Genomic DNA, 16,063 nt, shown 5'->3' on the forward strand with positions numbered 1-16,063 from the left:
AGCACTCTCACAACAGAAACTTTAGATTATAACAAAATTATAGCAAAAACAGTTATACAAATCCTCACGTTTATTTATTTTATAAACATACATAAACATTTCAATCAAACGACAAATTCCGCGTGTAGAATAAATAATAAGCCCATGGAAGCAAAATTTGAGATTAAAACTTGAACTAAAATAAAATAAAATTCTAAGACACTTATATAAAAATATATATATATATATATACAAATTTTTGTCTTGAAATTTATACAGAGGCAAGATAACATACCTGGAATGAATTCCTTAGACTTTATTGAAGGTTAAATTTCAAATCCAATACAAATTTGAAGAATAACCGCCGAGGATGATCGGAGCCTTGCCAGATCTCAATCTTTCTGTTCCAATTCTTACCAAAAATGATCGGATTTGTCTTGAAGATGATCAAATCCAAAATAAAACTCTCAGATCTAAGGACTTAGCTAGATTTTTAAGCTTTAGGATGAAGGGTCTAGGGTTTGTAATCACAGATCTAAAGTCTAAGATGGAAATAGAGCAAATGAGATCTAAAATTGGAGATTACAAAAGATAGATCTAAGGTTTTATATGAGTTAGGGTTTCGGTTCGGTTTTCTCTAGGTTTTTGAGATCATGAGGAGAAGAAATAGAGAAATCAGAAACTAACAATAGAAGAAAAAAGAGGTCACGGCTGGAGGTTTGGCCGGAACTTGAACGGAGAAGATGATCAGAAGGGACGAATAGAGAAGAAGATCGGAGCCAAAGAAATGGCTTAAAGTAGGGTTTGCTTACTAGAAATGGGGAAAATGAAGATGAAAATGATGAATTAACGATTAGGGGAAAAGATCTACACCTGGAAGTCAGAGATCCGGCGCAAATCTCCTGGAGAAGACGATCGGAAAAGATAAGATCTACTTTCCCTTTCTAAAAACCTCTCTTTCTCTCTCTCTCTTTCCTTCTCTGCGATTTTTTTTTTTAACAGAGAAAACCTGATATTTATAAGAGAAAATGAGTGTTGATATTGGCACTTTAAGAATGATGAGCGCGCGGATTTGCGCAAAAAATTGATGGGCGCACGCCCGACTCGCGTCCTATTCGGGCCTTGGTCGCCCTCCTCCAGGATAATTCACCCCCCTTTTCTGAACTTGCACTACGACTTCGCCTGGGTTCGTTTGCTAGGCAAACACACTCGGATTTCAACGAAATTTTACGGGGAGCTAGATGGGACCCTAACCTAGCTCAAGGTGAAGTTTGGGGTCCTACCCGCTGATTTGATAGGGTTTTGAACAATCATGGAGGGATTTAAGGCACGGTCAAAATGGGGTGTCTACAACGTGATCTTGCGCACTTTGGCTTTTGACCAGCATGTCGTCGACATAGACTTCCATGTTACGACCGATCTGATTCTGGAAGAGTTTGTTCATGAGCCTCTTATACGTGGCCCCGACGTTTTTCAGGCCGAAGGGCATGACACGATAACAGTAAGTACCCTGATCCGTCACAAAAGATGTCTTTGGTATGTCCGACTCATACATTCTGATTTGGTTGTATCCGGAGAAGGCGTCCATGAAGCTTAGTAGCTCGTGACCTGCGGTGGCGTCAATGAGCTGATCGATTTTTGGGAGCGGGTAGCTGTCCTTGGGACAGGCCTTGTTCAGATCAGTGAAATCAACGCAGGTCCTCCACTTTCCATTTGTCTTCTTTACCAGGACCACGTTTGCCAACCAGTCCGGGTATTGGATTTCTTGAATGAAGTCAAACTTTAAGAGCCTCTCAACTTCTTCTTTTATCGCCTGCCGCCTTTTGAGGGCGAAATGTCTTATTTTCTGCTTGACCGGCCTGCAGGTTGGGTCAACACCAAGTCTGTGCGTGCTGACCTCTGAGTCTATGCCGGGCATGTCAACGGGAGCCCACGCAAAGACGTCTGCATTGTCCTGGAGGAATTAGGTGAGGCTGTGCCACGTGCTGCTGCTTAGAGAGTAGCCGATCTGAACTACTTTCTCATTATCATTTTTGCACAAGGGGATGGAGATGAGGTCTTCGGCGGGCTGAGTCCCCTGGGCTTCATCCCTCAGATCTAGTAGCTCGATTGGCAGCGATTCCACCGCATTCTTACCTTTTAGTGCCATGGCATAGCACTCTCTGGACTGGGGTTGGTCTCCCCGGACTTCTCCCACGCTGTTTGGCGTTATGAATTTCATCTTTTGGTGGTAAGCTGAAGCGACTGCGCGGAGCAGGTTCTGGCCAGGCCGTCCCAAGATAGAGTTATAGACCGAAGTGGCCCTCACTACCAGGAAGTTGACCATGGCAAAAGCTTGGCAGGGAGGCTCTCTGACGAGGACCGGGAGCTCAATCTGTCCCTCCACTTTGACAACCTCTCCTGAGAAACCAAACATATCCGAGTTCGCCGGCCTGAGGCGGTCGTCTCCTATCATCATTCTCTCGAAAGCATGATAGTACAAGATATCAGCCGAACTCCCGTTGTCTACCAGGATTTTCTTCAATTCCCAGTTTGCGACGAGCATGGTTAAGACCAGTGCGTCGTCGTGTGGCAGTATCAGATTGTCGAGGTCCGCATTTGAAAAGGAGATCTCATTGTCAGTCTTCATCTTCTTGCTGCATGTGTGCACGACGTTGACTCGGCGTGCGTATGCTTTTCTTGCAGCAGACGATGTGCCCCCAGCAGCGGGTCTGCCCATGATCGTGCCGATGACTTGCCTTGGCTGGGATCGGTGTGCCTCTAGTGGTGGACTGGATGGCGGAGGAGATTGGACCCGAGCAGGGGGCGGCGGTGACCGCCGAGGGCTCCGGCCCTGGGGACTTTTCCCCTTGCGCTCACTTCTGTGGCTGTCGTTGATGACGTACTTTTTCAAGTATCCCCGGCCAATCAGTAACTCGATTTCTTCCTTGAGCTGCCAGCATTCGTCCGTGTCGTGACCGTGGTCCCTGTGGAACCGGCAGTACTTCGACTTGTCTCTCCTATTTCCCTTGGAGATCATTCTGGTCGGCCATCTTACGAATTCTTCTTTACTGATAGCGGCCAGTATGTGTCTCCGAGAGGTGTTGAGAGGGGTAAAGTTTTCCTCCCTCCTCTGGGGGGACTTTTCTCTTCTGATGGCCTTGTCATCCCTACGCTGCTTGGTAGGGTTCTTGTCTTCAGAGGTTCTCCTCCGATTTGAGTCCAGGGCCGCCAGAGTCTCTTCCACTGATATATATTCCTCTGCCCCAGCCATTAGATCTGCTAGCGAGTGCGGATTCTGGCGGGCCACTGGTCGGCGGAAATCATTAGATCTAGCACCTGCGAGAAGCGCGTTTGTAGCGGCTGAGGGATCTAGATTTGGCACTTGGAGTGCCTCCCTGTTGAAGCAGCTAACGAAGGCTTTCAGAGGTTCATTATTCTCCTGCCGCATGGCCATCAAGGATGCTGTTGTTTTCCTTGGCCTACGGCTGCTCATGAAATGGCGGACCAGATCTTCCCCGAAGTCATCGAAGTTGCTGATGGAGTTTAGTTTGATCCTTGAGTACCAGTCCCTTGCCGCACCAGTCAGTGTGTTCGGGAAGGCTCTACAAAGGAAGCCGTCTGACGCACCGTGGAGGAGCATCATTGTCCTGAACGTCTCCAAGTGGTCTACAGGATCAGTGGTCCCGTCGTATTGCGGGACGGTTGACATTTTAAATCCTCTGGGTGCTGGGGTACTCATGACGTCGTCGATGAACGGCGTTCTGCTTGAGAACGCCCTAGAAGCGGGCCGACTCTGATCCTTTGCCAGCTCTTTTATTCAGTGGTCCATTTCTTCCATCCTCTGTAGCATCGGATCAGCTCTACGGTCTGGTGACCTGTTTCTTCCCACCGATTGGCTCGCCGCGGAGCCGGACTGGCTTTCCGGACTCCTACAATGAGGCCGGAGTTTCTCCTGCGGTGCGCGATCTTCCTGGGCTCGATGCTTTCGTGCAGAACGGGACCACGATCTCCGGCGGTGGTGAGATTTTGTATGGGTGTGCCTGGCTCTGGAGTGCTGGGCTTGTTTCGTGTAGTGGTGAGTTCGGTCCTCACCGTGGCGCGCTGACTCTCCCCTGTGGACATTTGACCTTCCCTGGACAGGTCGTGGAGCTTCTGGGAGAGGTTGGGGAGGTGCCTGGAGTAGTTGCTGGTATTGACCGACAAGAGCAGTCATCTGTTGAAAGAGAGCTTGCACTTGATCCGGAGTGGGCGTAGGATTGAGGTGGTCCGAACGAACCGGGCTCTGTTCGGCTGTAGCAGAAGTCGCCACCACCTGCGAGGCGATTCGTTCATTACGAGTCCTGCGCGGTAGCACGGCGGGGGTAGTTCGTGCAGTTGGTACTCGAGCATCCTCCGTCCTGCCATTTTTGTAAGGGGATTTTAACAGCTTTTAGTTCGTGGTCCCATGGACGACGCCAATCTGTTAGGCCTAAAATCGGTAACAGATATGACAGTGACGTAAGAGCCGAGCTGGAGGACCCGAGAAACCGAGGTGAAGGAGCTGAGTCTTGAGGAAGAGAAGTGAAGGAAATGAGTAGTTGAGCCCTGCGTAAAGAGCAAACGAGGTCAGAGTGACCAACCCGGAATGTTACTCCGGACAGGCCCTTCGACACTCAAGTCAGTATGAGTAGGAGTGCAGAGCGAGTTTAAGAGTGGTGGGTGAGAAGTTAATACCCTTTTTATGAGCTTTGGAAGTCCTTTTATAGAAGGAAACATGTGGTAGTTGGGGAGTTATTACCCCAGGACAGGTGTCGGCCAACTACAGGCTCGAGTTCACCTACTCTGTGGTAATTACCAAACTACCCCTGCTGACGCAGGATCTGTGGTGGGCCATCCTCGGGCCACGTGTCAACAGCTAATAGGCTGCTATTTTTGTACCCCATCAAGACGAGTGGGAAACAAGGCAACTCCCAACGTGCCAAAAAATTCTAAAAAGTCATAAAACCTAAAACATAGATCTAAACCTCATATCTCAAAAATCTTGAATTTAGATCTAAAATTCCAAATCAAAATTATATTTAGAAATATTAACCTCTAGTATTAGATCAATTGAAGCCCACTAAAATCCTCCATTATCTAAGAACAATAAAATCATCAATGGCCCTAATAAAATCAACATGAAACAATTATGTTTGGAAAACACTCACACAACAGGATTTTGTTTGGAATTCCAAAAATCCAAAATTTAGATATAAAAATGACCTACAAAATTCCAAATCTAAAATATATTTACAACTATTAACCTTTATTTTAAGATAAATTGAAACCCACTAAAATTCTCCAATATTTAAAAACAATTAAAGCAACAATGGCACTCGTTATGTTTTTAGGCATCTTTTATAGTTGCAATGGGGCCTATGGTATCATTTGCTTTCTTCAACCTTTCTTGGTAGTTCCTAGGGGTGTAAACAGATCAAATTCGGAGCGGATATGGCTATATCCGAATTCGATTACAGTATACACCATCCGAATTCGGATTCGGATTCGACGGATATTTAATATCTATTATCGAATTCGTATCCGCCAGATATTGTTCGAATTCGGATATTATCCGTATCCATTTATTCGGCAAATTCGAAAATTTTATTGCAGCACTTTATCTTTTTTCTCCTTCTTACTCAATGAATTTTCCAAACCCTAAAACTAGACCTCTACATTCTCTTCAAAAAATAAACTCTCATACCCTAAAATATATGAGATCCTCTTCTTCCTTTTAAAACAAAGGCAGAGAGAGAGGGAGGCGGTGGGGATGGTTGATAGAGTTGGTAGTGGTCTTTGGATTTTTCCTTCTTTTTTTTTGTATACGATGGAATGGGTTTGGGCTATTTTTGTTTTTGTTTTTTTTTCTAAAATGAAAATTCACTTTTCTTTTAGAAACAAAAGATAGTTGTCATTACTAAAAATAAACATTAATGATATTATTAATAATAAATAAAAAGGATTTACTTCTCGGATTCGGATGTTAAACGGATCGGAGATACCATTTACCAGATTCGCATCCGCTAAGAGCCGGATATCTCATAAACGAATTCAGATAATATCCGCTTGAAACGGATTCGGGTAATATTCGCTTTAAATGGATTCATATGCGGACGGTAATCGAATTTCCGAATATCTATTTACACCCCTAGTAGTTTCTCATTAAAATCTCATTAATTTTCTCATAGCCAAGACTTGACTTGTTTGAGTCAAGCCTTTTCTTTAGGTACAAAACACACCCCGTAGGAAGCAAGAAAAGTCCTATCAGACTAAAAAATCCTAAAAAGATGAAAGTGAAACCGATGGATGATTTGGAATCCATCTCACTTTCTTTTCTTCTTCTTGTCTTCTTGCACATGTCTCAAGATAGGAGGGTTTGTCTTTAATTACTAACCGTTTTGCTAACAGCCCTCGTTATGTTTGTACTTGTAGCCTTGTAGGCATCTTTTACTGTTGCAATGGGCCCCTGGTTATGGTTCCCATCTTTCTCGGTAGTTTCTCATCAAGACCGTGTTAGTTTTTCCATAACCACTTGTTACTGGGTGGAAATGTGTGATGCAGAGAATATTAAAAGTCTCTTTTCAAGAATTCTTTTTTGTACATAAAAAATCACACCCTCTTTTCTTTCTTCGTCCTCATCTCTCTCTCCCGTGTCATGAAGAGGAGCAGATCCCTTTCGGTTGCAGTTTTAGCCTCTCTTCTTTCCCTCTTCTTTTTTCTAGGTGGCTGCAACGCTTGGGGTAGGAGACGTGATTGCCATTCTTCCTGTGGAACTCTCCAAAACATCACCTACCCATTTCGCTTAACTACCGACCGGAAGGCCTGCGGCGACGATTTTCAGGTCTATGACCAGCTAGTTTACCAGCTAGCTTGTGTTGACAATCGAACCGTTATGAATTTAAGGTCCGGAAAATATTACGTCGAAGAAATTTCGTACGAGAAAAAGGTCATCCGATTGGTCGATTCCGATCTACAAAAAGGCAGTTGTTCTTCTCTCCCTCCCTATTCGTCTGGGCTATATCCAGATTTCTATAATCACTACGGGGAATACTATCTTGATCACTCGGCATACACTATTATTGTATTCGTGAAATGTTCAGTTCCAATCAACAATCCTGAGTATAAACCTGCCACTCCTTGCTCTTCTCCTGACTATTTGTATTTCGTCATCGGTAACAACATGACAATCTCTGACCTCAACGAATCCTGCAAGTCGGTAGCAAAGACCGCAGTTGGGGAAGTTGAGATATCTAATTTTACTCAAATTCAAAATCTGTTGCCCATGGGTTTTGAGCTCTCTTGGGACATCGGTTACACATCGTGCAATTGGCGATCATCCCCTCGATGTGAGTACTCAAATCTTATTTAAGGCCTTTAACCGCTTAATATAACATGTTCTATAATTACTATATTTGTTCATGTTCGAAATTTGATTAATGCAAAACGGAGAGAAAGAAGAGCAAAAATGGAAACTCACTCTCATTTTCAACCGCCATCAAGCAATTTTTACCGGTAAAGAAGGAAAAATATATACCGGCTGGGACGGAGCTATGGTGGGGGTGCGATTAACTCCTGAAAAGGGAAATTTTCCGTCATAGGTTTGGGGAGATGATATTAACCCCCTTTGATTTCCCCTTTTTCTCTCTCTTTAAAACTTAACTAATGACGTTAATTAATTAGCATTTTTTCGAAAAGCACCAACATTTTCCGTAATAACCCCAATATTATTGCATTTTTGCAATTGATCTTAACTCTATCTCTGTCACTCCGTTTCAATTTCAACACCAATTCTCCCTTTGCAGATTCACCTGAAATCTAAACAATGATCACACCACTTCTCCCTTTCAGATTCACCTGAAATCTCTTCTCTGTCCTACATTAGAGAGAGAAAGAGTATGTGTATGTATGTATTGTGTGAGAGAGATTCATTTTGTACTTAGGAAGCATACATCTTTTTTCTTGACATTTTATAGACTTATTCATCACTTCATGTATAATTGATAGAGTGACATTAACAATTGGTATGTTTATTGATTGATGGGAGCACCAACAATTATTTTACAAATTGTTTCTAGGATGTTTAGAATGTGTCTGAAATGTCAAACTAGCATTCATAGTAAACCCTTCAATCCTCTGTTCGTCATGAAAATTGTTCAACATAGTTATAATAATTTATCTATATTTTTTGGAAATGGCCAAACTTTACTGATAAAATGATCCACGACCCAGATAGTCATGTGCCAAAGGAAACAAAACAAGGAAAGGGTATTAATTTACCTAGATTTGTAGATATTATTATTTAAAATTTAGGTAATGTTTTAATAGATTTGATGGGCACTATGAAGTAAGAATGTGAATTGATTTTTTAGGATAGCTAAATATAAACACATTTAAGCTAAAATAATTTTTGTATATTTTTAGTTAATTTTATTTAAAATCTGGATAAAGTTTAAGCAGGTTTAAGTAGGCCCTATGTAGTGAAAATGTGAGTAAAATGTAGTCTTTATTTAGGTTGATATAAAGATAAAAATTGATCCAATAAATAATTAGGATTAAAAGAGGGTTTTAAGATGTTATGGTCTAAATATTCAAAAAAAAAAAAAGATTTTATGGTCTATAGATGAGATTTTGATAAACTTTTTACGAGGTTAATAAATAGTTACAAGTCTTTGCTTTTGTATTTTGGGTTATTCCATGTGTTGATCATGATTTGATCAAATATACTTTCATTTTATTTTTCTCTAGCATTTGCTTGTAAAGATAGAGAAATTATATGGTGGCCAACCGTGAAGTCCCGTCAAGGTGGTACAGTACCACCCTTGATATTTGATCCAACAGCAGCGGCTTAAAAAGTGTGCTGCTGTTCGATCAAATATCAAGGGTGGTACCGTTTTGACGGTAGTTGACGGTCGGGCACCATATAAAAACTCAGATAGAGAAATTATTGGATTATAAGATTATTTATAGTATTGTTCAATCTCTAGTAAAACTTCTACTTTTGGTTCATTCCTATTAGTTCACTTGCTTCAATAAGACAATATATGAATTTTCTTTTGGTGTTTTATGGCCAATTTCAAGTAAGATTTTAATTTACTAATATTATTTTTTAAATTTTAGATATATTACTATGTTAAATATATCTCAATTTTATGTCAGTTGCTAACATATTGTCGATATACAATCTATAAGTTCTTGGTGAAGTTTTTCATGAACTTTTCCAGTGACTATGATTTAGAATCCTAAAATCTAGTAGAAAAGGATTGTAAGAGCTCAACCAGTGACTATGAACTTTTCCAGTGACTATGAACTTTTCAAGTCGTACAGCTCAACCAGGATTGTAAGAGCCAGTAGAAAATCCTAAAATCTACAAAGGGTGGAATGGTCGAAGTATCATACCTTGTTAGTATCTAAGCAACGATAAATGTGGAATCCTTAGCTTAGAGTTTGGTGTTTTGGATTCTTATTCTTATATTAATTACGTGTTGGAAATATGCAGGTTTCTTCCAATCTATGTCGTTTCTCATTATTGGTAAAGCTTTCAAAAGGCCTTCTCTTCTTTCGTAATTTTCTATGGAAAGTGTGAAGCTTTATCATCTATAGTCAACCCGGATGACTTTGTTTTCTCGTCTCTTTTTTTAGGTATCGGGCAGTGGATGTTGATATGTAAGTGATCTTACTTGACAATTTAAATTTCCTTTAAAATAGGGCAATGATACCCCACCCCCCACCACACCCACACACACAGAAATCGTTAACTTTTAATGCTTTTGGAGTTAACGGTTGCACCTCCACGGCTCCACCCCTTCATATATCCTAACGATATCTGTTAGGAGAAGGGTGGGGGGAGGATATCCATCAGGGGGGGTATCACTGCCCTTAAAATGGTGCTGAGTTTGTTTCTTTTTCTAGTTATCCACTTTCTAGTTATCCATGCCTGTAAATGTTCTATCGACACCTGTAGATTTAATGTCCGCACCTATTTTTTCTGTTGTTGGCATGCGATGATATAAGTGATCTTACTATACAATTTAAATTTCAATTAAAATAGTGATTTTTTTATTTGAAATGATGAGATTAAAAGTGCTTTTATTATCAAATCTAATGCATAGTATGCATGTGGTTCTCGATGTGAAGTTGTTTTGTCAGCAAGAACATTTATAGGTGTACTCTGCGTGGCTATCTTCTTGGCATATAAGTTACGAATCAGACATGTTTGGATGGATGCCACAGTTGAAGAGTTCTTGACTAAGCACAGAAATCGGACGCCAACAAGATACTCTTACTCAGATATTAAGAAGATGACCCATGGTTTCAAAGAAAAATTAGGCAAGGGAGGCTTTGGCACCGTCTTTAAAGGAAAACTCCGAAGCCGTCGTCCGGTCGCCGTAAAGATGTTGGCCAATTCTAAAGCTAACGGGCAAGATTTCATCAATGAAATTGCTACCATAGGAATTATTCATCATGTTAATGTGGTTCAACTCATCGGATTCTGCTCAGAGGGTTCAAAAAGGGCTCTTATTTATGACTACATGCCTAATGGGTCTTTGGAAAAATACATTTTTACTCAACAAGAAAGCATTGGCCATTTGAGTTGGGAAATAACGTACAAGATCGCATTAGGAATTGCACGAGGGATCGAATATCTGCATCGAGGTTGTGACATGAGAATTCTACATTTCGATATCAAGCCTCACAACATCCTTCTTGATGAGAATTTTATCCCAAAAGTTTCTGATTTTGGACTAGCTAAGTTTTATCCCACGGAAAAAAGCATTGTGTCCGTCACGGCCGTAAGAGGAACCCCCGGATATATTGCCCCTGAACTATTTTTGCAAAATCTCGGGGGCGTCTCTTACAAGTCTGATGTTTACAGTTTTGGGATGCTTCTAATGGAGATGGCAGGGAGGAGGAGCAATTTTAACGCTAAGGCAGAGAATTCGAGCCAAATTTTCTTTCCCTTGTGGATTTATGACCAGGTTAATCAAGGAAATGATATGGAATTAGGGAATGCTAGTGATGATGAAAAGGAAATAGCAAAAAAGTTGATTATAGTGGCGTTATGGTGCATACAAATGAAGCCTGCAGATCGTCCTTCAATGGGCAAAGTGTTAGATATGCTAGAGGGAAGTATGGAGCTTCTACAAATACCACCCAAGCCTTCCCTATCTTCTCCAACACGGGTGACTAATGAAGATGATGCAACACAAATGGATACCATGGGATCATCAACTATTTCTGAAATTGAGTTAGTTTCACAAAATAACACAGAATCAAATCTCTTATCTGTGATAGTAGATTAATTAGTGATTGTTATAATGAGAACATGTAATATACAATGGGGTTGAGCCTCCAGCTCAACTGGTTGAGGCTTTGGCTTTCAACCTTAAAGTTGGAAATTCAATCCCAGCTTACCTATAAAAAAAATCATGTAATATACAGGGATAATACTTGGCATGTGAACTGCTATATGTATTATGGTAAATGACAGCATGGCTACATGGACACCTCGGATGGTGATAGAGATGAAGTTTTTCATGATCATGAGACTCATGTGGTACTAGCACATGAGTCTAGCAAGATTTCAACTATGGGTTTAGTAAGCTCGTCTTTCAATAATGCATAATCCAAATCTATGGAGCCTAGTACTATTGGATGTTTTCCTTCTACTTGCTAAAATCAACCTATTCAGATACTCTATCCTAGACGGGTATTTAGAAATAGAACTGAGGCTAATGGTGTAGATATAGTTTATAGTCATTTATATGGTCACTCCTAATAACACATATTAATCTATAATAGAGGTTTAAATTAGTTCAAGGTTTTATATAATCTAACTATTAGAAAAGACTAATTAGATTGGACTCAAGGTTTGAGGATTTTATAGACTCCCTCCCAAGCTAATAAACAAAAATACTTTATCTCCTTAGCCCCCTATTTTTTTTAGTATTGAACGTAATGAAGGTAGCGCTGCACTCTTGTCTCCCGATTCTTAATGAAAACTTTGAACATACTCGGTCATTTTTATTAATATCCCACTTATCTTGAGAGCAGGAAAGTAAAAATCCATCGAGTCTTGATGCCTTATACATGTCCATCTCAAAGATAACTTCCTTTTTCCCTCCTCCCCGAATTGACTTTCAGTCCGATTGACACTTAATTACCGAAAATGCATCAAATATGAGCTCATAAAGGCTAGGTCTATTGTCTTCCCTCCTAGGTATAAAGATTCATATGTTACTCTACTATAGCATATAGCATCATCAACCTCGATCCTTCATATCTCTCACCAATCTCTCATTAACTCTAAGCGCACCATAAAATTGACCCTATGTTTAGCTTAAGGCAAAAACCTAAATTCGTTTTAACATAAAGTCATGATCCGACTCCCCTTACTAATTAAATAAACCTTTCTTGGAACCAAATCATCCCTCATTTCTCACAGAAAGTGACAAAAATATTCATCTATATCATGGGAAATGCCCAAAGTATCCCTATCTCATAGAAAATAACTAAAATACCCCTATCCTATAGAAAAACATAAAATACGCCTCACACATGGAATTTGACCAAAGAATCCCTCTCATGAAAAATGAGGACAATACAGATATTTTATATAAAATTACTTTTATCTCACAAAACAAAATCAGGAAAATACTACACTATGTGAGTAACTGCCATACGTAACTATTACTAAGTTTCTACATAGACTTACCATTATAAATATGGTTATAGGGCTATGAAAGAGTAGCTTCACTACCAAATTATAAAAGATATAGTGATACAGCAGAAGGTACCCTGTGACACGAGATGATCGGTGGAAGCGAGTCGCAAAGAGCGGGTATGCTCAAAGGAGCAAACCCTAGGAAAGCAAATGTAGTTCTAATGGACTGCTCTTCCCTCACCTTTTTATGCTTTTTACTCAAACTCTAATCTGTCCAAGAAAGTATCTTGCAGCAGTAAGGGAATGATGCTGAACAGATGATGTAATTAATTCCCAACTTCGAATTTAAGAAGCCCTCCAACGTCTCAACTGTATTTGTATTCAATTTCAAAAAGAGAATAAGCTCTTTAATAATGAGGCTTTCTATCTTCACCAAGAACAACTGATCGAAGCCTTAATAGTGAACCATAACAGAACACTGTTTTTAAAATACCTTTGAAAGTCAAACTTGATCCTTAGATTGAAGGATTCCACACAGGAATTATGAGCTCCAAATCTACATGAAAGCATTTACCATTATCTCTTGATTCTAAAGACGCCTTACTAAAGCGAAATTTAACTTATATTTTTATTGTCTTTTTTTTAATGGCTATATTTTTAGGGAGATGATAAATTCGCACCCCTTTAACGTTAATTGACCTCAAAAAGCGTTAAAGTCTATTCAGATTTCTAAGACCTGGAAACCTCGGACCATCTCCTGCTCTCTTGCTATCGGAAAAAATGCTCTCTTGCTGTCAGAAAGAAGGGCGAGAAATCAGAAAACGACGGCTGTTATCTTTCTTCTTTACAATTTTGAGGAAATCCAAGATTCTATAATCCACGTTCCCAAACGGTCCCGTCATGATTGCAATCCAATGTGAGGAATTCATGTGACCTTTGGTTTTTAATATAACTCCATATGAAGTCTTCATATAATTAGTTGAAAGCCAATTCAGGGTCTTCGTAGCCATGTAAAAGCTGAGAAAAATAGCACCAACATAAGCATAAGAGAACAATATCTGGTTACTATAGTTGTCCCCTTTCCAACTGCTGTCATCTGTTTTCGCTTTAAAATTCGTCCAAGGACCACGAATAGCATTACCAAGAAAGAGAAGAAGAACAATCCAATCATCAGGGTTTGAGATCCATATTCTAGAATATGGCAAAATGGCAAAATCTCGGTCTTTGCCATCGTAGTATTAGGCACTTGATCTGTCATGCTAGTTTAGACCTCTGTAAAGAAAAATATAGAACATTGATTTTTATAGTAGGGTCATGTGAAATCAAGACCGTTGATGTTACAAAATGTCATGAATCTCCTCATCTATAAGATCTAGGGTCTTTATTCTAGGCCCTTGATTAATCAAGCCTCTCTTAGATTCTTCCTAGAAGAACTAAACCATTGGATGAAACCAGGACCATGTGTATCAAGATCAACTGTTTTTATTTCACATACTCGCCCCTGTAGGACCCAAATCATCCCTCATTTCTCACAGAAAGTGACATAAATATTCATCTATATCATGGGAAATGCCCAAAGTATCCCTATGTCAAAGGAAATAACCAAAATACTCCTATCGTATAGAAAACCATAAAATACGCCCAACTCATAGAAAATGATAAAATACCCCTATATATTTTAAAGATAATAAAAATACATATATCTCACGGAATTTGACCAAAGAATCCCTCTCATGAAAAATGAAGACAATACACATATTTTATATGAAATTACTTTACCTCACAAAATCAGGAAAATACTACACTATGTGTGAGTAATTGCCATACATAACTATTACTAAGTCCACTATATAGACTTTACCATTATAAATATGGTTATAGGGCCACGAAAGAGTAGCTTCACTACCACATTATAAAAGATATAGTGATACAGGGGAAGGTGCCCTGTGACACAAGATGATCGGTGGAAGTGAGTCACAAAGAGGGGGTCTGCTCAAAGTAGTAAGCCCCAGGAAAGCAAATGTGGTTCTAATGGACTGCCCTTCCCTGACCTTTTTATGCCTTTACTCAAACTCTAATCTGTCCAAGAAAGTATCTTGCAGGCTTGCAGCAGTACGGGAATGATGCTGAACAAATGATGTAATTAATTCCCAACTTCGAATTTAAGAAGCTCTCCAACATGTCAACTGTGTTTGTATTTAATTAAAAAAAGAGAATAAGCTCTTTAATAATGAGGCTTTTTATCTTCACCAAGAGCGACTGATCGAAGCCTTAATAGTGGACCATACAGCACACTGTTTGTAAAATACCTTTGAAAGTCCAACTTGTTCCTTAGATTGAAGGATTCCTCACTGGAATTATGAGCTCCAAATCAGTAAATGGAAAATAGTACACTAGCAGGTGATTTATGAGCCTAAGGAAGATGTGAACATTTGCATAGCAACTGTCACTAGAGTTATTTACCAAATCAAACCCCATCAAACGAGCATAATAGAATCACACTAATACTCAATTCCCATCATCAAGATTAAAATGCCAACTAGTCTCAGGTGGATAAAATCAAATAGCCCAGTAAATGTTCACAACACAAACAGATGGCGTGCGTGTGCCAGAACAGAAACATATTAGAAATTCTCCTTGTTTTGGACCTCAGAAACAGATCCAATGTGGATGAACTAGGAGATTACCTCTCAGAAGCATTATAGAACAGAATATATGGAATGAAATTCAAGGTAAGTAATGGGAGTGTTTCACTTACAGAACCATTTGAGAAGGAATCTCTTGAGCTAGCTTCCATCAAATTGTAAATTGGTAAGTAACGCTACACAACAATAATTTCCTGAATCGTTTATAGAAGTCCTTGCAAACAATGAGTAATTTGCGGAGGAAAGAAGAAAAGCTTGAAAAATCAAGCCCAATTTTCGAGTTCAAAAATACAACTCTCAGTTCTCCCATGAAAAAGAGGGAAATGGGCTTATACAGCTGCCTTTACAAGAGAAAAAGACAATTCTACCCCAATTTTTCCTCCCAAACAGTGGAAGATTTGGATGTAAGACGAAAAGGGATTTATGACCTTTTCAGCTACGACAATTGCTCACAACATTTCCCATGTGAACAAAACGTAAATTACTAAGGCCCTGTTCGTTTTGGATGTTTAAAATTGATTTTGAGTCCAAAACTGATTGTTGGACTCAAAATTAACTCAAAATCGCATTTAATTTTGAGTCCAATAATAAGTTTTGGCCTTAAAATCAGTTCCCAAAATTCAAAATGAACAGGACCAGAAAAAATGAAGCACCATTTGCTAACAAGACTAATGGGCATGATATACTCGTCATTCCTGTGGAGTAGCTTTGATAACTAGTATCAATTACATTGGTGCCTCAAAGCAAAATATTCCCATATGATGATGTTGAGAAAATG

The 16,063-nt window shown here is 39.7% G+C and overlaps 1 protein-coding gene across 1 annotated transcript; it reads left to right on the forward strand.

The window, feature by feature from the left end:
• Nucleotides 1–6,565: 6,565 nt before the first annotated feature.
• On the forward strand, nucleotides 6,566–11,529 carry LOC143861721 (rust resistance kinase Lr10-like). The gene is made up of 4 exons (XM_077372612.1): nucleotides 6,566–7,325; nucleotides 9,476–9,508; nucleotides 9,619–9,642; nucleotides 10,114–11,529. Exons 1-4 carry the CDS (start codon nucleotides 6,635–6,637, stop codon nucleotides 11,277–11,279), a joined length of 1,914 nt encoding a protein of 637 aa, XP_077228727.1. The 5' UTR covers nucleotides 6,566–6,634; the 3' UTR covers nucleotides 11,280–11,529.
• Nucleotides 11,530–16,063: the final 4,534 nt, after the last annotated feature.

The sequence above is a fragment of the Tasmannia lanceolata genome, unplaced genomic scaffold (assembly GCF_043159265.1).
Source record: "Tasmannia lanceolata isolate RefF3 unplaced genomic scaffold, GAP_Taslan_0.1 ptg000037l, whole genome shotgun sequence".
Taxonomy (NCBI): domain Eukaryota; kingdom Viridiplantae; phylum Streptophyta; class Magnoliopsida; order Canellales; family Winteraceae; genus Tasmannia; species Tasmannia lanceolata.

What these genes read in the sequence shown, in the direction of transcription:
- LOC143861721 (XM_077372612.1), top strand. Translation starts at nt 6,635, where the DNA reads ATGAAGAGGAGCAGATCCCTTTCGGTTGCAGTTTTAGCCTCTCTTCTT. An exon ending in TTGGCGATCATCCCCTCGAT is followed by an intron (nt 7,326 to 9,475) that starts GTGAGTACTCAA and finishes GGAAATATGCAG; the next exon opens with GTTTCTTCCAATCTATGTCG. An exon ending in TATGTCGTTTCTCATTATTG is followed by an intron (nt 9,509 to 9,618) that starts GTAAAGCTTTCA and finishes CTCTTTTTTTAG; the next exon opens with GTATCGGGCAGTGGATGTTG.